This window comes from Hypanus sabinus, chromosome 1 (assembly GCF_030144855.1).
Source record: "Hypanus sabinus isolate sHypSab1 chromosome 1, sHypSab1.hap1, whole genome shotgun sequence".
Lineage (NCBI taxonomy): Eukaryota > Metazoa > Chordata > Chondrichthyes > Myliobatiformes > Dasyatidae > Hypanus > Hypanus sabinus.
Window position 1 is genome coordinate 172663383 of NC_082706.1, and position 24663 is coordinate 172688045.

The 24663-nt window shown below is 38.2% G+C and overlaps 1 protein-coding gene across 2 annotated transcripts; it reads left to right on the forward strand.

Annotated features, from left to right (window-relative positions):
- Positions 1-880: 880 nt before the first annotated feature.
- On the forward strand, positions 881-24640 carry LOC132400523 (syntenin-1-like). Of its 2 annotated transcripts, none has more exons than XM_059981563.1 (9): positions 881-1014; positions 7846-7919; positions 10219-10297; positions 14859-14959; positions 15150-15311; positions 17423-17598; positions 20181-20352; positions 21302-21393; positions 24118-24640. In XM_059981563.1, the coding sequence occupies exons 2-9, from the start codon at positions 7869-7871 to the stop codon at positions 24170-24172; spliced, it is 888 nt and encodes a 295-aa protein (XP_059837546.1). In that variant the 5' UTR covers positions 881-1014; positions 7846-7868; the 3' UTR covers positions 24173-24640. The 2 variants fall into 2 exon arrangements, with proteins under 2 accessions (XP_059837546.1, XP_059837554.1); XM_059981571.1 differs by lacking the exon at positions 881-1014 and adding an exon at positions 6286-6413.
- The last annotated feature ends 23 nt before the right edge of the window (positions 24641-24663 follow it).

Here is a 24663-nt window from a genome sequence, read left to right on the forward strand (position 1 = left end):
GAAGGTTTTAGGATTGGTGACCGGTTTTCACACCCCCCCCCCATCCCCTATGTTAAATCCTGCGTTATATTTATGACCATTTAAGCAGTCAATAACCCATGAAAAAAGACTTCCTGTGAATGACAAATTTACTTGTCTCAGCAGACCCCACCCAACTTTGTCGAACGTCCAGATGCCTTCTCCTGAGAGGCCCCACTTTTAAAGCAAAACTCCCAGTGCCAGACATCGTTATTGCAGTCTTCCCTCCCTCTAGATCTTAGTGAACAAATTCTGAAGACAAAATATTCCCAGAAGATGGTGGTCTATGGTGTATTTCTTCAAGGAGGCTTTGAAGCTTTTGCCCTATCTGCTCTGCAAAAAGAAAAAAGAGTTGCCAGCTGATAAGCAGGAATGATCAGCTGTGCACTAAATATTTGTACAATTACATGAGAACAGTTACATGCTCCTTATTTTTAAAGCAATACACATATTCAATACAGTAATATATAAACTTCGTTAGGGTCCCGAAGCACTTTATGAAATGATGTGTCGACAGGATATATGTAATACACACAGTAGTAAATTCTACAATCAACAGTGCGGCCAAGATCCGATGATTTGTTTTATGCGGATGCATTACACATAAGCACCTGATAATGTCTAAAAACGATACTCGGTCGATGATTGCGGAAGTATTTACACTAGACGATAACCGCCGAGGGATCTGCTGTGACTGTTTCTCCAGCTGTTGAATTAAACAGTGCCATTTGCACCCTGAACGTGTTGACATCTGGCTGGGTCATTGACCGAGGGTCCAGCGGCGGACTCGACAGCCTTATTATTCTCCTTGTTAAACAACCCACGTCGCAATTGCCGCTGACCCCGCACCGCCCATGAGCTGGTTGCCCAGCGACCGGGGCTGCCTGTTTCCGTGACGCGCTTCCTTCCTGCGTCACGGGACGGTCTACAGTCAGATCGAGAGCAGGAAGATTCGGGGTGGGCTCGGGCTGGTCGCTGCTCCGCGTTTCAACTCAGGTGAGGCCGCCCCCCCCCCCCCCCGCTCTTCTTATTCTCCATGAATGCCTTTGTTAACGTGGCGGGGATCACGGAAAACGGAACGCAGCGGGAATTGCGGGCCTTGAACATGAGTGCGGGGACTCCTGCCCTAGGCCCGCCGAATGCGGGGGTCCCGGGCTCCTCGCGGCCCGCTGAAGTCGGGGCCCCGGTTGCCCCCCGAACCGGCTCGACAGATCCGTGACGTCGCCGGGCAAGGAAGCGGACAGACGGCTTTCGCCGCCGCTGTAATTCTGAACTAAAGCAAACTGTAAGCGAGCCGGGCGGTACCTGGAGCCGCTCATTAAAAGAGGGGTGACCTGACAATTGCGGAAAATTGTTTAGATGGAGACAAGTTATTCCTGCTTGTTTGAAACAAAATGTAAACAATTTGAGGCTTAAGATGCTGAAGTTTGTGAGATTTTATCGCGTTTCATGGAAGCATTTAGGCTTGAGAAGATATGAATAATAAGGAGCGAGAGCAGCTCGAGTTTACATTATGCGCCTATTGAAATGTGTAGCAAAGGTATAACCTTAATCTTTATTTGTTTCTCTTGGTTAAAGGATTGAATCACTCGTGAAAATAGTGTATGCTTAGTTGTAACTCGATTTTGAATCTCCCTTGATATTGAGGTCATATTAGGTAAAAGTATTGATCATATTTCTTTTAATAGGGAAGACAGATTGTGTTGTTAAAAGTCTGTGGCAAATCTACATGTACACTGTAATGCAAAATATTTGGGAATTGTTTTAACTTTGGAAGGAGGAAGAGAATAAATTAGTACAGTTGTAGTTTTGCTAATATTGTGTTTTCCATTTGTGGGAAGTCTGCTTATCTTTTGATGTTTCTCAGTGTTGAAGATAAATAACAGTTCCATATGATGACTTGGCAAAACATAATTGATGTCATCTGAAAATGTGCTTCTATAAATATCCATTCCACCTTCTGTCATCATCCAAAAAAGAAGATCAGTTTGAGCTTGATGCAGCCTAATGGCGAGCTTTCATATTTAATTATTTTCCCCTGCAATCTTTGCCAAGCAATAATAATATTTTACTGTGGGGTATGCCCTAACTGGGCTTAAGGGTATGACTGAATTGTTTTGAGGTAATAATAGTCTGAATCTTTCCCACTCCCAGCTCTGGTTTAACCATTCCAATCTAATGTTTTCAACATGAAATATTCCTTATGGTAATTTTTTTGGATACTTATCATATGTAGTATTTTTATATATGGAGTAGGATTCTATTCCATTGTGTCTGCTGCTGAGGGAAAAAATGCCTATATTTTTCCATACTGTGCTCTACTGATTCACCCAGTTGAAATAATTAAAAGTGTAATATTCATTGTTTTTGCTCTGTTACCTCACATTGGATTATTCCACACAGTATTGATTTGTTAATGCACTGTTAGTCTTGGGAGTCTTGCTGAATCCACCTGCTTGCCTGCACCCTGCTGTACCAGGAAACCTGATTCCACCCCCTGTCTACCATGATGCTAATCATTGTTGGTCAGTAAGCTTGTATCCTATAGAAATCTGTGGTTTTGGGGAGAGCTCTGCAGCCAAATGGGGAGACACCAGCTTCAATCACATACAATGGAGCTGTAGAATATGGTAGTTCTTTCCACATATTAGACCAGCCACTACTAGTCCCAGGCAATGCCAACACTTGTATCAGCCAGGATGCAGTCCTGATCCCCACATCTCACCAATGAATAGCTACACCATTTTCCCTAGTTTGCCCCACACCAGCACTCAAAGGGTAAAGTTCACTTCATTCTGAGCAGTGGGATGATATGATCATTCAGTGTAGGTCTGTAATCTGGTGTAGCTTTCTCTGTTTTTTAAAAAAAATTATGTAGTTCAGTCTAGTTTTTTGTACTGTGTTATGGAACACCGTGGTCCTGAAAAACATCTCATTTTTACTATGCACTGTACCAGCAGTTATGGTCAAAATGACAATAAAAGTTGACTTGACTTGATTATTTCATCACTGTGGGATTGCCTGCTGTGGGCAGGGTTTTGCACCGGCACAGCAGTGTACTCATTTCTGGGAATACATTCTTAGTGCTAAATGAGATACAGTTGTAAATTCCCTCGACACTACCTTTTATTTTTTTATCCCTCCCAATTGCTACAACTTTCTTTTTATACCTGAGGTTTCCTTTGTTCCAAATCTAATAGCTTGCTACCTCTTCTTTCAGTATGTCTTTGGGTTTCTAAGCCTTATTTACTGAAATATTTCTCTTAAACCACTGGACTTGCCTTTCAAGTCCAGTTTTGAACAAGCTACTGGTCATCTTTGGTATTCTCTTTTGTGGCCTTTAGGTAATGCCTGTAAGGCAGTAATCAACACTGGTGCCATTGCTACATTTAAGTGGTTGTTTCTCATATTTTCTTTTTGCATTGAGAACTTGGTCCTTCTGGATATGCACGCAGAAGACATTACTAAGCAAGTAGGCTTTCATATACGTACTCTAATCATAACAGTTTCAACCCCGGGTACTTGATTCCTTTGATTGCCTTTGTTCAGTAACCCTGCTTGCCAAATTACACATTTTGCACGAGTCATAGCATTCTCCATTTTTAACAAGAGATAACGAAACCATCATGTTTGACTGATCTGAATCTCCCCAGTCATTTTGACAGAATAATTTGACCAAGCACCTGGCCCTAAATTAGGGTAACTACATGTATTCGAGCTAGACTGACTATTGTGCCTTCTGCCTGTTTGAAAAGTGTATTTTGGCCATGTCTTTACAGAATTTAAACCACTTGTACAAATCCCATGCAAATTCTTGCCTATTTGCAAACTACTATGGAATGATCTTTGGATTTAACCTGATAGATTGTAGATTGAGCTATTGTAAGCATAGAACTAGTGCTTTACTTTGTTTTCTATGCATTTAAACCATGAGAGCTCTTTGTGTACAAATGTATGAATTAGGAGTAGGAGCTGGCCACTTGATTCCCAAAAGTATGCACCAACATTCAATAGGATTGTAGATCATCTGAGTGACCTCAAGTTTGCATTACTATTTACTCATGTAGCCTTTCACCACCTTGCTTATTACTGATTTTTCCAATGTGTCTCTGATGAAGAGTTCTGAAGACCCTGTCAGGTGATATTTTTTTAAAAATCGTCTCTATCTCACACCAGTGAACCTTCATTTTTAATTTGCAGTCCCTAGTTTCAGATTCTTTTACAAAAGGAGTCATCTCCATGTTCCCTTTGACAGTTTCCATTGGGATCTTCTATTCTTAATCAAGTTCCCTCTCACTCGTCTAAACACCAGCAGGTGAAAAACTTGACCTGCTCAATCTTTCCAAATAAGAACACTTACCTGTTCCAGGTTTTAGTTTAGTAAGCTACTTAAAATTGCTTCCTCTGCACTGATATTCATCCTTTAATAGGGAAACCATTACTGTACACAGAGCTTGAGTTGTTGTGTTATCCTTTGCTTTTCTAACTGAAGTCTAACCTTTCTACTTTTGTGTTCACCTCCCTAATAATGATAGCATTCTGTTATATTTTTTAATTACTTGTTACACCTGCATACTAGCCATTTGGGAATTGAGCACTAGAACATCTGGATCCCATAGCAGCAGAGAACTCTTCCGTCTCTCACAGTTTAGATTTTCTCCCTTGCAAAAATGGGCAACTTCACAGTTTCTCGTTGTCCATTTGCTAGATCTTTGCCTACTTGTGTAGTGTTTATAGCCTTCTATTGTCCTGTTCACAGCTTGCTTTCCTGGCTAATTTTGTGTCATGAATAAACTTAGCAGCCATGCATTTGATGCCTTCATTTGGTTCTGGGATCCCTCCCCTTTGTGATTTTTATAAATTAATTTGATGAGGAAGTAGAGGGTAGGTTAGTAAGTTTGGGAGTGTTGTGAAGAATCTGGAGGGTTGTCACAGGCTACAGTGGATATCGATAGGATGCAGAATTGGGCTGTGAAGTGGCAGATGGAGTTCAACCCGGATAAGTGTGAAGTGGTTCCTTTCAGTAGGTCAAATTTGAAGACAATATAATGGTAAGACTTATTGCAGTGTGGAGGATCAGTGAGATCTTAGGGTCTGTGTCCATAGGACACTCAAACCTGCTGCTCAGGTTGACAGTGCTGTTAAGAAGGTGGATGGTGTGATGGTCGTCTTCAACCAAGTTCAAGGACCATGAGGTAATGTGAAATCTATATAAGACCTTAGTTAAACCCCACTTGGAGTACTGTGCTCAGTTCTGGTCACCTTACTACAGGAAGGATGTGGAAACTATAGCTAGAGTGCAGAGGAAATTCACAAGGGTGTTGCCTGAATTGGAGAGCATGTCTTGTGAGAATAGGTTGTGAACTTGGCCTTTTCTCCTTTGAGCGACAGAGGATGAGAGGTGATCTGATACAGACATACAAAATAATGAGAGGCATTGATCGTGTTGATAACCAGAGGCTTTTCCTCAGGGCTGAAATGGCTAACATGAGGGGGCATAGTTTTAAGGTGCTTGGAAGTAGTTATAGGGGGGATGTCAGAGGTAAGTTTTTCATACAGAGTGTGGGTGTGTGGAATGCATTGCCAGCAGTAGAGGCAGATACAATATGGTCTTTTAAGAGACTCTTGGATGGGTACATGGAGCTTAGAAAAACAGAGGGCTATGGTGTAGGGAAATTCTAGGCAGTTTCTAGAGTATGTTACATGGTTGGCACAAAATTGTGGGCTGAAGGACCTGTAATGTGCTGTGATTTCTAAGTTCATCCAAGTTCAATTATATAATGTAAAAAAATTATACCCTACCATCAGTCTTGTACAACACACAGAATGACCTGCTAACCTGATAAATCCCCATTATGCCTATTTTCTGATTGATTGCCGCCCAATTTTCTATGCACACCTGTGTTTAACTCCTACACTGAGTTTTTATTTTCAACAATAATCTTTATGACACCTCATCAGGTGGCATCTGGAAATCTAATTATTGTAGCTTCCTTGGTTCTCTTGCATATGTTAGTTCTTCAAAGGACTTCCAATAAGTTGGCCACAAACTGCTCTCTTTAATAACAACTTCTGCATTTAATCTTGTATCTTTGTCTCCTCATTTTATTTGTTATGGCAGGAATGGTTGGTTTCTGAATCCCCTTTACTATTGCATTTATATTTTGGAAAATCTTCAGTTCCCATAGTTTTACAAAACTTAAAAAAAAATTCTTGTTTAAGGAATCACATTGTGATGATTTCCTTAATCTGTCTGTGGTTGTTCAGGATTGCATGAATATTGGAAAAGTTTCCACGAATGAGGCTCGGATCCTTGCCAAATAGCCATTACTCATAGGAAAACTCTGAAACGTTCCTGGGGGAAATGGATGCCAAATGACGGCAGAATTAACCTAGTGAGTGTCCACATTGTACATTTCAATTGCAGTTTACTGAAATATAATCAGAAAAATACCTGGCTAATCCTCTGACATTCCAAAATCCTGGGATGAGAAGTTATTTCCCAACTGAGATCAGAAACCAAGGCTCATGTTTTTTGGACTTCATTGTTCAAGCACACTAGCAAAAATTAAATATTCTTGTGCATATGTTGATACTGATAATTAACAAGTTAATATGGTGTTTTTGTTAGGCAGATGATGAAATACTAGTTTGCCAAATATGTAATTGTGAATTTGCAGCACTTTTCCCCAAGTAGCTAGCAGTTAAAAAATCAGAATGGAAGTGTGAAGAGTAGAGATTGTATAGATATGTATGTCTGCATGGTGTAGTAGATTTGGCAAAAGGCACAAGATATCTGTCGGTCTGCTCGCTGTAACCAAGCGCAATTGTGCACCACCTTAGGAAGGAGAAGAATAGGACTTCTTTAAACAGAAGTTTTAGGTAAAGCCTGTCTCCATAACAGCTTAGAGTTAGTCCTGACGAAGGGTCTCGGCCTGAAACATCAACTCTACTTTTTCCTGTAGATACTGCCTGGACTGCTGTGTTCTGCCAGTATTTTGTGTGTGTTGCTTGAATTTCCAACATCTGCAGATTTCCCCACGTTTGCCTCCATAACGGCTCTTTCCAATTGCAGTAATCTCTTCCCAAATTATTTATCAAAAGTAGACAGGATTTTCCTTTCAGTAAAAGTAAAAAGATAACGCTTTTTAGAAGGCTGGTAAACTTTCATTGGATTGATTGTTGTTTGCTTGTGGATTTTCAAGCAATTAAGTGGTTGGCAAGCCATGGAAATTAGAGACCACTTTATTCACAAAGTTTATTAAAAATACTACATTTGTTATTGGATTGATTGCTAGTGGGGTGAGGAGGGGAGTTGAGTGGCAGGGTATGGAAATACTTGCATTCTTCCTGGAGATGATCCATCAATATCTTTTAGAGTGTAGTTTATCACAGTGCATGTTTCAAATTATGAAATGTTATGGGTGATAATGAGTTATGCATGTACAGAACTCTGTGCATGGTTGATTGTAATGGCAAATCCTAGCACTTGTACAATATTCAAGATTATTGCAGTGTCATACTTTATTCCAGTTTGGTTAGATTACTGTTTCCTGTTTTGCTACTGACATTGTTCTGAAGATAAATAACAATTACATCCCTGTGTTTGTTCAAATTTCACATTATATGTACAAGAATCAAGAGCATGACCAATGATAAATATTGTAGTAGTCTCTTGAATCAAGAAAACATTTAATGTTTTAGAAGCTGTTTCTTCAGTATTTTAAAGTGTATCTATGTATATATTTTTTATATAAAGGAACAGTTTCTAAATATTTTAAATCTGAAGGTTGTCTGCTGAACTAAAGGATTTCTTTTCTCTTTAAGGCCTTTTCCCCATTTGAACAAACATGTCTTTGTATCCATCCTTAGAAGACCTTAAAGTAGACAAGGTGTTTCAGGTAAGTGCTAAAGGAAGTATTCAATATTTGTCTGTTTATGATTCTGTTGTTATGCATCAAAACAATCAATCAGGTGCAATATTATGTTTAGTTCAATTCCTTTCCTCCTATTTGAATGGGCAATTTATAGCTGCTGTCCCAAAATTTGATCTGCAGAGTAGAATATAAATAACTCCATTCCTGTGCTAGAAAATAAATCTCAGGTTGTATATAGTATACATACTTGGATAATGAATTTAATTTGAAATTTGGAGCTCTTTATTATTTGTCACTTCAGCTACTTTTCAGTCCTTCTCTGAATTTTGTTTCCTGTATCATGCCATCTTGAGTTTTGGAATTTAATTGGTTAAAGAGACATGGCGTCAAATTCTACACCTTGGCACTTCCCAGGTTGAAGCTGATATTGCAATGATTTCAATCCTTCAATCGTAAATTCCCCACAAATACAAGTAGACTCTTTTTGCTTGTGGATGAACATCTCCTTGGTTTCAAATGAATTATTTAAGTTTGTGGTCCAGGAGAACTGCAATCTAGTTTAAGTCTCGTGGTTAAGTTACCTTAGTATAAAAGATACCCTGAATTTATTCAAGGATGTTTTGGTACCCATCAATTTATCATCCAACTCAAAGTGATTTAGTTATTGCACAAGTAATTCAGAGGCCTGCTCTAAAAATCCAAATACGTGAATTTAAATCTCACCACAACATATGGGACAAACATTTGTTTTCTCCCCTAATGCTAATCTCAATAGGGATCTCCTTCAGAGTACTGGATTCTTCATATTAATGTTCTTCATGAAGTTGTGTTCGATGTCCTGTTTTGCTTCTCCTCCACAACCATTAGCAATGTGTTTAATTCCTAATGTAAAGGGTTTCTTATGTTACTGCGTATGTTAATCAAAATTGCTTCTTTGTTAAGTAAAAGTAGGGATGCTTCTTTATTATTGTAACTGGTGAGAGAGTGCTTTCTCTCGCAGCTTGTTTGGGTTATAATTACTGATAACGAGAATTGTATTCATTTGTTAACCAATTGGGGTAAATGTTATTCTTTCTTGTGGTTTTGCGGACTTTTGGGGGGTTGGAGAGGAGATAGTGAGGAAGGTGGACGGTGCTGGAGGCGCTCTGGTCTGGTCGAGGGTGGTCCCAGGCGCGTGGGTCGTGGAGGTCGGAGAAGATCAAGTAATGGACGGAAGACTTCGATGGTTGAGCTCCAACAATTGTGCACTAATTGACTGAACCCTGATAAGTTCTGGCACCTTTTCTTTCATATATATTGTATTGCTATTAATCACTTAGTTCTAGTGAGATTTATAAAGTGTATTCGGTAAACGTACATGGTGTGCAGTTTGATTTTGTGTGTGCAAGTTGTATTAGTGTGCATTTCACAGCATCCATGTATATGGGATGCGAGGTTTGGTGGGTGGATGAATTTTCCCCTAGACATACACCAGCCAATCGCATGAGCGTTACACTAGTGACCCTCTGAATAGCTTAATAAGCTATTCTTACATTAAAGTAAGAATAAGTGTAGAACTTTGAAACAGTAAATATAAAGCTGGGTGGACTAACTGTTTTTCTATCACATGCAGCCATGATTAAATTGCTCTGACTCCATTTATCCTTGCAAAGTGCTGTTAGTGAGAATCAGCCTGCACAAATGTCTTTGACAGAAAAGGAATCCTTAGAATGTCTAGTACCTCCACTATTAACATACTGGAGTGGGCTGGTCAAAATTGACTGGAGATCAGTTTGAACAGGCTTGTAAATAAAGTGGGTACAAGTGGAAGCCAAAGGCTGGATATCTCGATGCAAATAACTTGATGCCTAATTCACCAGGGTCCTCATAGATTTGCCCTCACCTACCTGACACAGGTCATGAGAGTAATGGAATGCTCTGTTCTTGACCAGATGAATATAATTCCAGCAACTCATAAGGTCCAACTCCCATCAAAAACAAAGCAATGTGTGTGGCTTGGATTTCCAGTATCTCTTGTTTTTGCAAGAACAAAGCAGCTAATTTGTCTGATAATCCTCCCACCATCATAAACATGGACTCTTTCCACTACCAGTCCATCATCGATGAAATGAATTAAAACAGTTTTTAACCTTATTTTCTCCAAAAGTATATAATCGGCTTTGAGACTTGAGACATGAAAGATATTATGTATATTATGTTTCACATTCCCCTCATTATTCTTTACTTTTTATTCATTCTTTTTCCTTTAGCACTCAATAGAAACATGTAATTATGCAAAAATAATGTTGAGGGACTTATGTCAAATGGTTAACATGTTTTTCAGGCTCAGTCTTCATATGTGGCAAATTCTGGAAATCTTGCAATCTTGCCTGAGACTGCAACCTCTGAACAATCAGATGGAGGTAAGTTGATGGTGGTGGGGATGAAAGTTTATAATCTGGCACTACTCATTATAATTTTGGGTCTTAATAAGACTTAAGTCTTGTGCCATGTAATGGCATAATTTGCGTTAACTATTGTACTCCCTTGCATTGCTCCTCATGCTGTGTCATAGCCTTAGATTTCAGTTACGAAAAGTGAAATTAGTTAAGGACTTGTGGAAGTTCAAATTTTTTTTTGGGGGGGGGAGGAATATTCTACTTTCTTTCTAAGTAACTGTTTTTGTTTTTGTTTATGGAAGGATTCCAAATTTCTACCATTCCCAAGAAGTAAAAGTTCCTAACTTTATTTCTGAAAGATCTGATTCTCTTTTTTGGTTATGGCCTGGCATGAATTGATTAAATCATGTCATGACTACTTAATGCCACTGTTAATATTGCTGTTTCATTCATCTTTTGTACATTTTTATGTTTTGACAAATTTGGCTATGTGGCTTTGATTTCTCCCAACTCCAACCAATGTATTGTTTATAATTATCGTAAATGTTGATGACCTCAGGAAGAACTCCTTGCTAAAGTTCTCTAATCACATTCTGCAGATTTGGTCATCTTGGTCAAAGTCTATCTCATTGGCATGTTTTTTACCAGGCCAATGAGATGTAAATACGTTTGCACAAAATTGTGGAAATTAGAGTTCCAGAAAGATTGGTGCTGGGACAACCTTTGTTTGCTTTATGAATCTAATTAAATGGATTGGGTAGAAAAGGTGTCTCTGCTAAGGCTAAAACATAAGTAAATTAAGCATTAGGAATGATTTGTAGATTAATAGATTTGAAGATTTGGTATTAAAGCTTATTGTCATAGTTATGCATACGTAGAGTATAAATTAGTTAATTGTATCAGCAAATGTTGAATCTGGAGATCAGAGCAGAATTAGGTCACTTGGCCCATTGACTGTAATCTGCCATTCCAATCATTGCTGATTTATTATCCCTCTCAACTTCATTCTGCCTTCTCCCTGTAACATTTAATGCCCTGACTGCTCGAAATATACTTAATGACTTGGCCTCCACAGATGTCTGTGGCAATGAATTCACAGATTGTCCATCTTCTGGCTAACAAAATTCCTTCTCATCTATGTTTTAAATGGATATCCCTCTATTCAAAGGATTCCCAACCTTTTTTATGCCATGGATGTTTACCACTAACTAAGGGGTTGGGAACCCGTGTTCTATTTTGATGCTCTGCCCTCTTGTCTTAGACTCACCCACTGTAGGGAATATCCACCGTCTAGGTCTTTAACTATTTGATAAGTAGGTTTCAGTGTAATCCCTGCTCATTCTTATAAATTCCAGCGACTATGGGCCCACAGCTACCAAACACCCAGTTAACCCTTTCAATCCTGGAGCCTTCTTGGGAACTTCCTCTGGACCCTCTTCAATTCCAGCACAAATTTTAGATAAGGGGTCCAAAACTGCTTCCTATACTCCAAATGCAGTCTGACCAATGGCTTGTATATCTAAGCTCTTATATTCCAGTCCTCTTGAAATGACTGAGCTCTTTTTATTTCCACTCTTCGCTTCCTGTCAGTCAGGAAATCTTCTATCCAAGCTTTCTTGTAATACCATGGTTTTTTATCTTGTTAAGCAGCGTATGTGCAGCATCTTGTCAACGTCTTTTGGTTTGGATGCCCTTTATCCAGTTTGATTTCTTTTACATCATTGCAGTTTCAGTTTAGTCAGTTTAGTTCATTGAAGTCATTTATGTCCTTGATCATTAACATCCTGTTTGTTATTTGTTTAGTCACGCACTGGGCTATATTACGCCTACAAAATAATCAACTTTTTATTTGAAAAGTGGTTTATTACTTGTTACTTCCTTTAACAAAATACAAGCATTTCTCTAACATTAATCATAGTCAGCATGGTTTCCTCAAGGGAAAATCTTGCCTGACAAATCAGGTGGAAGTCTGAGCAAGTAACAACCAGGATAGACAAAGGAGAATTGGTTGATGCTGTGAACTTGGATTTTCAGAAAGCCTTGGACAAAGTGCCACACATGAGGCTGCTTAACACGCTACAAGCCCATGGTTACAGGAATGATTCTTGCATGGATAAAGCTGTGGCTGATTGGCAGGGGGCAAAGAGTGTGAATAAAGGGAGCCTTTTCAGGCTGGCTGCAGGTGACTAGTGGTGTTCCACAGGGGACTGTTGGGACTGATTCTTTTTGCATGACATCTCAATTGATGGCTTTGTTGCGAATTTTGCAGATGATTAAAAAGATAGGTGGAGGAAATAGTTTTCAGGATGTAGCGAGGCTGCAGAAAATCTTGATTAAGAGAATGGGCAAAGAAGTGGCAGATGGAATACAGTGTCAGGAATTGTACGGTCATGCACTTAGAAACGAAAGGGTTGACTATTTTGTAAATGGAGAGAAAATACAAAAAAAAACCACAGGGCAAAGGGACTTGGGAGTCCTTGTGCAGGATTCCCTAAAGATTAATTTGCAGATTGAGTCTATGGTCAGGAAGGCAAATGTGATGTTAACATTGATTTCAAGAGGATTAGAATAAGAAAGCAAAGCTTTAACTCTGAAACTTTATAAAGCACTGGTGAGGCATCACTTGGGGAGTATTTGTGTGCAGTTTTGGGCCCCTTATCTCAGAAAGGACGTGCTGAAACAGGAGAGGGCCCAAAGGAGGTTCACAAAAATGATTCCAAAATTGAATGTTATATGAAAAGCATTTGATGGCTCTGGGCCTGTACTTGCTAGAATTCAAAAGAATGAGGGGTGGCCTATCAAATGGTGAAAGATCACAATAGAGAGGATGTAGAGAGGTGGAAGAGTCTGAGACCAGAGGACACAGCCTCAGAATAAAGGGGCATCCTTTTAGAATGGAGATGAGGAGGAGTCTCTTTAGCCAGAGAGTGGTGAATCTGTGGAATTCTTTGCCACAGGCAGGTATGGAGGCCACGTCTGTATGTATATTTAAGGCAGAGGTTGATAGTTTCTTGATTGGTCAGCATATGAAGGGATACAGGGAAAAGGCAGGAGATTGGGGCTTAGAGGAAAATTGGATCAACCATAATGAAATGGCAGAGCAGACTCAATGGGTCAAATGGCTTCTCTATCTTATGGTCTTATTTAAGTTTTTTGAAAATTAATATTTCTAAATCTAAAACCTGTTCTTTTCTATTGACACACTAACGCAGAAGATAAAGTAAAAATTATATAAAAATGTAGGGTGTTTAAGGCTTTTGCACAGTACTGTACATTTGAATAAATTTTTGGTTAGCTTATTTTCATATTTCATCTTTTCTCTCCTTATGGATTTTTTGTTGCATTGTTAGTTTTTAAATCCCCTAGCTTCCCATTAATTTTTGCTATATTAAGTTCCTTGTTCTTGACTTCTATGCTGTCTTTGATTTCCCGTGTCTGTCACTGTCATTCCTCCCTTTGGAATACTTCTTTATCTTTGGGATGAATCTATCCTGTAGATAGATTTCTGAATTGCCCCCAGAAAATCCAGCCATTGCTATTCTGTCATCCCTGCTAGTGTCCTCTTCCAATTAACCTTGCCCACTCCTCTCCCATGCCTCTATAGTTCTCTTTACTCCACTGTAATACTGATACATCTGACTTTATTTTCTCCCTCTCAAACTGCAGGGTGAATTTATTATATTATGATCATTTTCTCCTGAGGGTTCCTTTACGTTAATCTCCTACTGCTCTGTCTGACTTTATTATTTCCTGCTGAGCCTCAGAGCTGGCCCCAGTGCTGCTGGGTTGGTGGCGGCTGCTGCTGAGATGTGGGTCTTCAGGCTCCTGTACTATTTGCCTAATGGCAGCATGGAGATGAAGAGATGGCCCAGATGCTGCCTTCCTATGACATCGCCTCTTATAGATGTCCTCTATGGTGGGGACTGGCCTTGTCCATCACTCTGTTGCTTCTTGTTACTGTGCGCTGGAGCTTCCACAACAAACCAAGAATAACCATTCAGAATGCCAGTTCGTCCATCTTCAATGGCATGCTGAATATCCTTACTCTTCTGAGTAGAGATAGTATCATGCCTTCCTCATGGTTGCATCTATGTGCTGGGTCCAGGATAGGTCTTTGGAGATATTGACACCTAGGTACTCGAAGCTGGTGCACTTTCTAAGAGTACTGGTGCGAGTTCAGCTGACTTCCCTTTCAATCAGTTTCTTAGTTTTGCTAATATTGAGTGTAAGGTTATTGTTACAACAGCACTCAACCATCTGATCTGTCCTCCTCCTTGAATGCTCCCTTTTCTCAAAATTGTATTAAACTGTACTTAGACTGCTGTATGCATTGCTGGTTGCCAATTCTTTAAAAAGAGGCAGGATCGTGGAACCAGTTTCTCTGGTACTTTGCTAATTTCTATCTTCAAATCTAATTTCTAAAACTGATTATCCACTCACTATTACATAACTATTTATGAACATTTGCTGTTTTATTTCTATTTTGATGCATGTCAAAGTAACTGTTTCAAAAAGTAATCCATTGGGTGCACTTTTAGTTTGTAATACAAGTTTTTAAAAATCTTTTTTATAAATAATTTTACAGCCCTTTATCCCCGTTTGTATCCTGAATTGTCCCAATATATGGGGCTGAATCTGAATGATGAAGAGATACAGAGGAATATGAGTCTGGTTGCAGCTTCAGATGTAAGTGATGATGTATTTGTTGGTCTTTATACTGTAAATGTGAGAAATTGATTTCCAGTTTTATCTACAATGTAAGGCAGCATTTAAATTTTAGCTAGAATGCTTGACCAGGTCAAAATCACCAGATCAATTGTACTTTAAAATAAGATTGTAATTTTTATATTTTAAAAATATGCTTTAATCTACACAGCAAACTGTTGCAAGGCCATCTGGTGTAAATTACATGGTGGCACCAGTATCTGGAAATGATGTGGGTCTTCGGAGAGCTGAAGTGAAACAAGGTATTCGAGAATTAATTCTCTGCAAGGATCAGGATGGCAAGGTTGGCATTCGTCTGAAATCAATTGACAATGTAAGTACTACTCATATAATTTCAGTTATTAAGAGGTTTGCAATTTGAGTTTGTTCTGGTAAACAGTACTTTAGATTCTTTATACAGACAGACCCTGAGTTACGGCCATTTGGGTTGTGATGTTTATCCTTGCAGAATTTGCAAAAACTACCCAATAATTGAGGTATGGAATAAAATACACTTATGAAAATTATGGGACAATAAATAAACAATGCAAAAGAAAGATTATGCTAAGTTTTATTGTTAACCACTTAGTACTGATTAGCTTTTAAATTCTGAAATTATTCATCAGCTAAAATAAGACTTTCCCAGACCAGTAAAAGATTCTGTACCATACAAGTGAGAAAAATATTTTAGCTATTTTTGGAATAGCATTTTGACTTTTTAGCATTCTAACCCTAAATTGAAAAGCAAAAAAAGCCACAGCTTCTCAGATGGTTTCTATTTCTAGTATTTCTGGTTTTGTTTATTTATATGTATGTATGTGTGTGTGTGTATATTTATATATATATATATATATATATATATATATACATACACACATACACACACACATACACATACATACACACACACACAGAAAGATTTATAGTGTGTGCATCTTTGCCTGGCCTACAATTCTTGTCCTTTATATGCCCAGCGAACTTCATGTGGTGTTCTGTAAACTGTTAATTTAGTTTCTATCAAGATGGCAACTTGATAGGAACTAAATTGTTAGCAAAGCCACAATAGAGGAGAGTTAAGGGAAGCTCCAGTAGAATCACCTGAGAACTTTTTTGGTTGGGGGGGGGGGGGGGTGGATTATGGTGGTAGGCCATTATTGCTCATCTGTTAGTCTCATGAAGGTAGTGGTGGGTCACTTGAACCTGCTGCAGCTATTTTAGAGTAGGTACTGCCACAATATTGTTGGGAAGAGAGCTCCAGGATTTGGATCCAGTGACGATAAAGGAATGGTGATTTTTCTCAAAGTAAAGTTGTTCTGTGACTTGGAGGGAAGCATGGAGGTGGTAATGTTCCCATGGACCCTTTTGTTCATCTTGACAGTGCGTGTTTAAGGGATGATAAGAGCAGAGGAGCTTGGGTGCATCTCTGGATGATTCTTCAGTAGTGTAGGAAGTGCTAATCAGTTGGGTTGCTTGGTCGTAAATGGTGTAGAACTTGAGTTTTGTTGGAGCTACACTACAACTCCACATACCCGGATGAAAGACTAGGGCTCTCTATGAATGAACCACTTGCAAGATACTTGTTCTCTGACTTGACCTTGAAGCTATCGTATATGTGGCCTGTTGGTGGTCAGAGGTGACCCTTCAGGATAGTATTGATAGAGGGCTTGCCTATGGAGTGTTATTGAATATAAAAGGTAGGTGGCAAATGTCCAACTGGAGGCAGCCATTTTCTGGAATTTTCATGGATATTGTTTGATGTAATAATTATGCCAGAATGTTGTCCAGTCCATTCTACATGTACTTAAGGATTATTTACTCAGGAGTTGTGCTTGGGATTGAACCCACACAGTCTCAGGTAGAATGTAAAAAATTTCATGATAGCATCCTTAATAAAGATCAATCAGGTACCTGGAGCTATAAGACTTAAACTGCTGGCTATCAATAAAACATATTTGCAGTGAAGTATCTAGCTGTGGAAATTATTCTTTTTAAAATTTATATTTTGTATTTTTTCTAAACTTTGTTCTGTTAGATTGAGGTGGTGAATTTACATTGAAATTTCCATTGACACTGCTTGGCCTACTGAATTCCTCCAGCACTTTGTGTGTTGTCCAGTTATCTTGTACCTTTGTGCCATGTGTCAATACATTGTTCTATCTAGGTAGCTCAATAGCCGCTGCCTAACTGTCATCCATGCTAAACAAATTTGTTTGTGGGCATCTTCTCTTCAAAATGAAAGGGATTTCTTGATTTGTTGAAATCTTTGCACCAGATTTGTAGCTTTGTATATGTTGAATTAATCTAATGTTCATGACTTTGTACCTTGCCACACTCTAATAAAGATTAATAGAAGTTGTGATATAAATGCAAGTCTATGGCACTTTTTTTTGTCAGAGAATTTAAGTGTTCTTCCATGTATAACTGATTTGTTTCTCCCCCTGGCAGGGTATCTTTGTTCAACTTGTACAGGCCAATTCTCCAGCTTCTCTGGCTGGCTTACGGTTTGGTGACCAGATTCTGCAGATAAATGGTGAGAATTGTGCAGGTTGGAGCAGTGACAAGAGTCATAAAGTGCTGAAACAAGCTTCTGATCAAAAGATTAGCCTCATTGTTCGTGACAGGTAAAAACTGGGCTTCCAATTTTAAAATTAAATGGGAAATGAAAGTTAGTGTTTATATTTACATTTTTCTGCTGGTCACATGCTGAGTGTAAGTGTGAATTTAGTTATCACACATTTGTACCCGAAATGTCAACTGTTTATTCATTTCCCTAAGATGCTGTCTGACCTACTCAGTTCCTCCAGCAGTTTGTGTGTGTTGCTTTGCTTATTTGGTGAAACCCAGCATGGTTCCCGGGGGTGTCCGTGTGCCATTTGTGAAGGGAGTCCGACAAACCTGGTTGATGGAATTGACCAAAATAATGAACTGAGTATGGATGTTGTTAATCCAGATGCAAAAGGTATTTGATAAAGTTGAAGCAGGACAGTTTTAGAGTAGATTATCGATCTGCCAAGCAAATGAGTGATGGGAGAGAAAAGGCCCATTCAGGCTGATCAGATCTACCCTCAAACCCAGTGAATAGTGATCTGCATAACCCTTGATTTCCCTGTTATCTGAAAATCTACCTTGGACATGAATAATCATAAATGAATCCGAGATGTGAATATTAAATTCAGATTAGCTTGTCATTTACATGGAGGTGCAATGAAATTCCTTGATCACATGAAGTTCAAAATTAGGCCATTTGACCCATTGAGTCCACCATGGTTAATTTATTATCCTTCTCAATCCCATTTTCCTGCCTTCTCCCGTGACTAATCAAGAAGCTATCAACCTTTGCTTCAAAAATACCCAAAGACTTGGCCTCCTCATCTTTGTTCCAAATGGACATCCCTCTATTCTTAAGCTATGCTTTTTGGTTCTAGACTCCCCCTACTATAGAAAATGTCCTCCCCACATCAACTCTATCTAGGCTTTTCAATAGTCGATAGGTTTCAATGAGATTACCCTCATTTTTCTAAACTCCAGTGTGTACAAGCCCAGAGCCATCAAATGATCCTCCTGTTAATCCTGCCATTCCTGGAATCACTCCTGAACCTCCTCTGGATCCTCTTCAATGCCAGCACATCTTTTCTTAGATAAGGGGTCCAAAGCTACCAATCCTTTATAAAGCCTCAGAATTTCATCCTTGCTGTTATATTCCATTCCGCTTGAAATGAATGGTAACATTGCATTTGCCTTCTTCACCACTGACTCAATTTTATAATAACTACAGTGATGAGTACAAAACCACAGAATGGTGCAAAGATTGTAGTGCAAACTGGAGTATTGCAAAAAGAAATGCTGAAGTGACAATAATGGAATAACCAAACTATGTACAATTAAGAGTAGGGGGAACATGGCATCACAGTTTTAAGTGTTTGACCTCCGGTCCTAGACATCTTCATCAGAAGAAAGCATTCTTGCAGAATATTACCAGTTTAGATTGCCCTTATTTTCTTGTATTTTATAGTACATTCTGGTTCATTGTCTACACACCAAGACAAGGGCCTTCCTTATAGAAGGAATTTTAACCTAAGAGGAATGAAAATTCTGCTTGAGTTCAAAGAATATTGTGAAATTGTCACTAAAACTTTGAGAATGCAGTATTTCCAAAAGATATGAAATTAAAGATCATTAATATGAAGAGCAATGAATAGCAGTGAAGTAGATCATTTGAGTTGTAATGAAGACCTGACTGATAATTGGCTTGAGTAATGAACATAACAGGCTTCTTGACCCACAATATCTGTACCAACCAAGATGCCGTTCCAAAGTAATCCCTTCTGGTCTGCCCAAGTTATATTCTTTATTCCTTGCCTGCTCTTGAACATGTGTAAATATCTCTCCGATGTTTCGCCACTTCCACAGGCAGCACATTCAAAGTACCTATCACTCTGCCTAAACAAGTAAAAAACGCCTTGCTCATTAAATCTTTTTTAAACCAATGTTCCTCTTATCTTAGTATCTGACATTTTCATTCTGGGGAAAATGTTCTATATAACCTACCAGTCAATGACTTTCATAGTTTTGTATACATTCTATCAAGTATTCTGACAATTATGACATCTTAAAGATATTTGGACAGGTGTAGAGGAATGTTTGACAGCTTGGTTGATGATATTGAGTTGGGTTGAAAGATTTGTTTTATGTACTGATAGTTCTGTGACTCCAATCCACCCTCCTATGTGTTGTCCAAACTATTTGATATATATCAAGCAAGAGATCTCAACTTCAATCCTTGCAGATCTTCAGTTAGAGTAGTATCCTCTGCCATTACCCATTATTTCATACGGCCAAGCCTATTTTAGAATCCAATGTAGTAGGAGTCCATGTGCCTTAATCTGGAGCAGCCTAGCTTGTACACTTTACTAATGTTCATAATTACATTCAATGCCTTGCCCTCATCTTTATCACCACCTACAAAAAAAAAACACACACACAGGTCTGTAATGTTTGAAAGAAAAGCTGTTTATATTGTTCTTTTGATAAATGATTACATTTTAACTAATACTTGATTAGCTGTGGCAGCTATACAGCACTATTTGATTGCAAATATTTCTGAAGCAAGGAAATCCAGCTTTGACAAATGTTCAAATATCTAAATGACAAGTAAAATTTGTGAATTAGTGTTTGTTATTAGTCTAACTTACTTTTTGCACAGGCCTTTTGAACGTACAATCACTATGCACAAAGACAGCACAGGACATGTTGGCTTCATTTTCAAAAATGGAAAAATTACCTCAATTGTAAAGGACAGCTCAGCAGCCAGAAATGGACTCTTAACTGACCATAACATCTGTGAAGTTAATGGGCAGAATGTCATTGGGCTTAAGGTGAGATAAATGGTATTTCACTTGCTAAACTACAAAAACCATTCAAAATAATGTAGAATAACTGGAAATGAACAAATTACAGATATTGTCAAAACTTAGCAACTCTGGAAAGTGTTAAGTTTCCAATTGTTTGTCTCAAGTCAAAGACCATTTCTTTTGTTCCATTTTGCCTGAGCTGCTGAATATTTTCTGTACTTTGCTTTTACTTAATATCACCAGATAATCTTCTTGAATTTTGCACACAGATTTATTCATTTTAATTCACTGTGCTTAAGCTTTGTTTAAATTCAGTGGCTCATGAATCTTGTGGTTTATTGATTGTGTATTCTTTTTACAGCGTGAATTGTTCAAATCCAATCCTCCACTTTTTCTTTGTCTCAGCTGTTTTACTACAAATCTTACTTCTGTAAACTTAGAGAAGATTGAATTGACTTTATTACTTACATCCTTTATATTCATGAGTAAAAATCTTTGTCTAAATGTGCAATTTATAGTAACTTATAATAAATATGTACAATGGAATAGACAATATAACAGAAGTACAGTTAAACTTTAAAATATTTACTTTAATTTCACTTCAGATTCACTTTAAAATATTTTTTTCCTAAAAGGACCCTACCTGAAAGTAAATTTGCTTCTCCCTCTCACTTGCTATTTCTCCCTCTACTCAAAACCAGTAGGTAACTTCAATTCTGCCACCTTTTGGGACCACCTGTCACTGGGTAAAATTTGTGGTTAAATTATGATGCAAATCTATCTAATCATCTTCACAAATCTGTTCAAAGCAACTGCTCATATCCCACAAACATTTCAAAACTTGAGCTGGGTATATAAATTCGAGAGATTCTGAAGATGTTCATGAGCAAGAAGTTAAAACTGAAATTTCTGTCAGCATGTGTTTTTAAGGTACGATATTCTATTGATCTTTATTTTCATAATGTCTGAACAGGATCCACAAATCGCTGATATTCTGGCAACAGCAGGGAATGTAATAACCATTACCATAATGCCTTCATATATTCATGAACACATGATGAAAAGGTAAATGTTGATTTTTAACTGGCTTCAGAGAAACTTGGTCATGTGCTATTTTACATTCATGCTACCTCAGCTAATTTTAGCACCATCTGTGTAAGAGTTCAAGACTCTTGCAGCAGGCACAAGTGGATATGTGATTTAAAAATGTGTCTGTGCCACTATCATGTCCAAATGCATGAATTTTGACATTATAAATATGTGAAAGAATTTGTTTAATTAAACATGGTCAGCTGGTCAAATAGCATCTATGTAGACATTGAGTTAATATGCAGGATTGACTGAGGTATTAATTGAATTTCCTTTACAAATGTTGCTTGACCTCTTTGTGGTTATTGTTTTAATTTTCCAAATTCTGGAGCAACCTATCGAATGATGGGTGGGAGTACCATTAATGGTGCTGTTTGCTGCTATTGCAAGTAGCAGCTGAGCACCCCCATCAAGGAAAGTATGCCAGTAAAATATCCACGTGGTGCCTATTTAAAAAAATTATCAGTGGACAAACTCGACCTCCAGGATGACTACATTCTAAAGAAAAGTAGTGGTGGCTTAAACATTAATTCTAATGTTACCCAGTAACATAAGCAAGACCATTGTTTTGTTTATATAGCTGATTAATTTTTCGGTTAAACTAAAAGCTTCTGTATTACAAAGATTAAGACCAGGAAGGCAGATTACTATCTAAATGGAGTCAAGTTAGGAAAAGGGGGAGTACAACGAGATCTAGGTGTTCTTGTACATCAGTCAATGAAAGCAAGCATGCAAGTTGAGCCGGCAGTGAAGAAAGCTAATGACATGCTGGCCTTTATAACAAGAGGAATTGAGTATAGGAGTAAAGAGGTTCTTCTGCAGCTGTACAGGGCCCTGGTGAGACCCCACCTGGAGTATTGTGTGCAGTTTTGGTCTCCAAATTTGAGGAGGGACATTCTTGCTATTGAGGGAGTGCAGCGTAGGTTCACAAGGTTAATTCCCGGAATGGCGGGACTGTCATATGTTGAAAGATTGGAGTGACTGGGCTTGTATACACTGGAATTTAGAAGGATGAGAGGGGATCTGATTGAAACATACAAGACTATTAAGGGATTGGATACACTGGAAGCAGGAAGTATGTTCCCGCTGATCGGAGAGTCCAGAACTAGAGGCCACAGTTTAAGAATAAGGGGTAGGCCATTTAGAACAAAGATGTGGAAAAACTTTTTCACCCAGAGGGTGGTGGATATGTGGAATGCTCTGCCCCAGAAGGCAGTGGAGGCCAAATTTCTGGATGCATTCAAGAGAGAGATAGAGCTCATAGATAGCAGGGTCAAGGGATATGGGGAGAGGGCAGGAACTGGGTACTGATCGTGTATGATCAGCCATGATCGCAGTGAATGGCAGTGCTGGTTAGAAGGACTGAATGGCCTACTCCTGCACCAACTGTCTATTGTATTTTGCATTCTAGACGCTGGGATTTTGGTAGAATGGAAGTTGCTTACAACTTGTAAAATACAGCAAGATAAATTGCACGATCAGCAAGGAGCAGTTATTGTCAATGTTTAGGTTATTATACAGGTCTATATAGCATCTTAATCTTAATCCATTGTCTTTATTGTTTACTTGGATAAAGGGATATTACTATATAGTCAAACCTGAAGCAAAGATAGAGTGTTAAGGACACAGCTGGCAGAGGGATATTGAGTGAGTAAGGAATTGTCAACTCTAGTACAATGTGGTTATAATCTTAAGAATGAGAAAGTAGATTGTAAATTCCCCTCGTTTAAATAATATCAAATTATCACTTTGCATTACAGTTAGTATTAGGTAAGGAAAATTAATGATATTAATTGCACAGGCATAGAGTATCATGTAAGTTTTGATGTAACTCCACAGGACATGGGTGAAGAAATTTAGAATATTACAGTTTTGGTCCTTTATTTAAATTGAAGACAAGAATATTTGAGCAAGTTTAGTCTGTGCTTAGAGAATGAGAAGTGATCTAGACCTGCTGTGGGGCACAGTTTAAAGATCATTCATTGCAGAAGGAAGAGAGTAATTGAATGTATAAAGGCTTGCAAATGTTTAAGGCACAAAGGATTAAGAGAGCAGCAGAGAGTTGGAAAATGGTGTTGAAGCCAAGGTTGGATCAGGTATAAATGATGAACATAAATAGGAGTAGGGCATTCATCAAGATCAGGGCTGATCTTTTATCTTAGTACACTTCTCTTAAGATTACTGGTTCAGGACTGCAGCAATAATACACACAACCTTGCTTAACCCCCTATATAATTCTATACCTTCACAGTATGGTCCAGGTCAAATTTGACCCGGCCCAAGAATCCCTTCATAACAAGAGTCTATACCAAATTTTGAACTACATAGCTATTTAGAAAGTATAAAGAGCCTATCTGACATTAATAAGTGGGTGATTAATCCTTAATGTTTCAGAGATCTAAAATCCATTTCAGTAGATACAGGTCAAATTTGATCCGGAACAGCCTCAATGTACAAAAGTATAAAATTTTTAAGTATTTTCATTTTTGGGTCACTTTAGAAATCATCAAATTACGGTTAAAAAATGGCATTTAGGGTGTTTTTACTGCTCTCAAATGTCAAAACGGGTCAAATTTGTCCCGAACAGTATGTAATGATTATATAAGTATAATTTTAATTTTAACCATTTAAAGTATAACTAATCACTTTAGAAGAGAGCAGGTATTGGTCTAAAATAACTTATTGCTTTGTTATTCCTAGGATGGCTTCAAGCATTGTCAAGTCTTTAATGGACCATGGTATTCCTGAGGTGTAAAGTCCAGGAACATCTGATGATTTATGTTGATGCAACTTTTTAGGCTTTTAGCTGACCATACTATAGTTAAAACAGCAGCCCAGATTGTACCTAGCTCACAAGATTAACTCTTGCAATCTAACTCTGTACCCAAAATAATATACAAATTGAGCTGTTTTATTTACTCTGCTACCCGTTTACAAAGCATTGACACAGACTGCCTCTGATCATTCCTTTTATACACTTCATTGTTCCATATTCTTTTGATTTATATATGGTGTGGAATAGTAATTTGACAGTATTTAAACTCTAGTGAAATTATCAACCTTTGTTTCCTTATTCTAGTTAATTGATAGTTTTAGTTCTGTTCTTTCTTTGAGTATTAGCACATTTATGTAGTATGTAAAGAGAATTGCGATCATTGGAATTCATCTACTAAAATGATCAATGTAGTTTGATGTAGAAATAAAGTATCTTCAACATTTTTCATTAGGTGTCTTAGTTCTTTACAG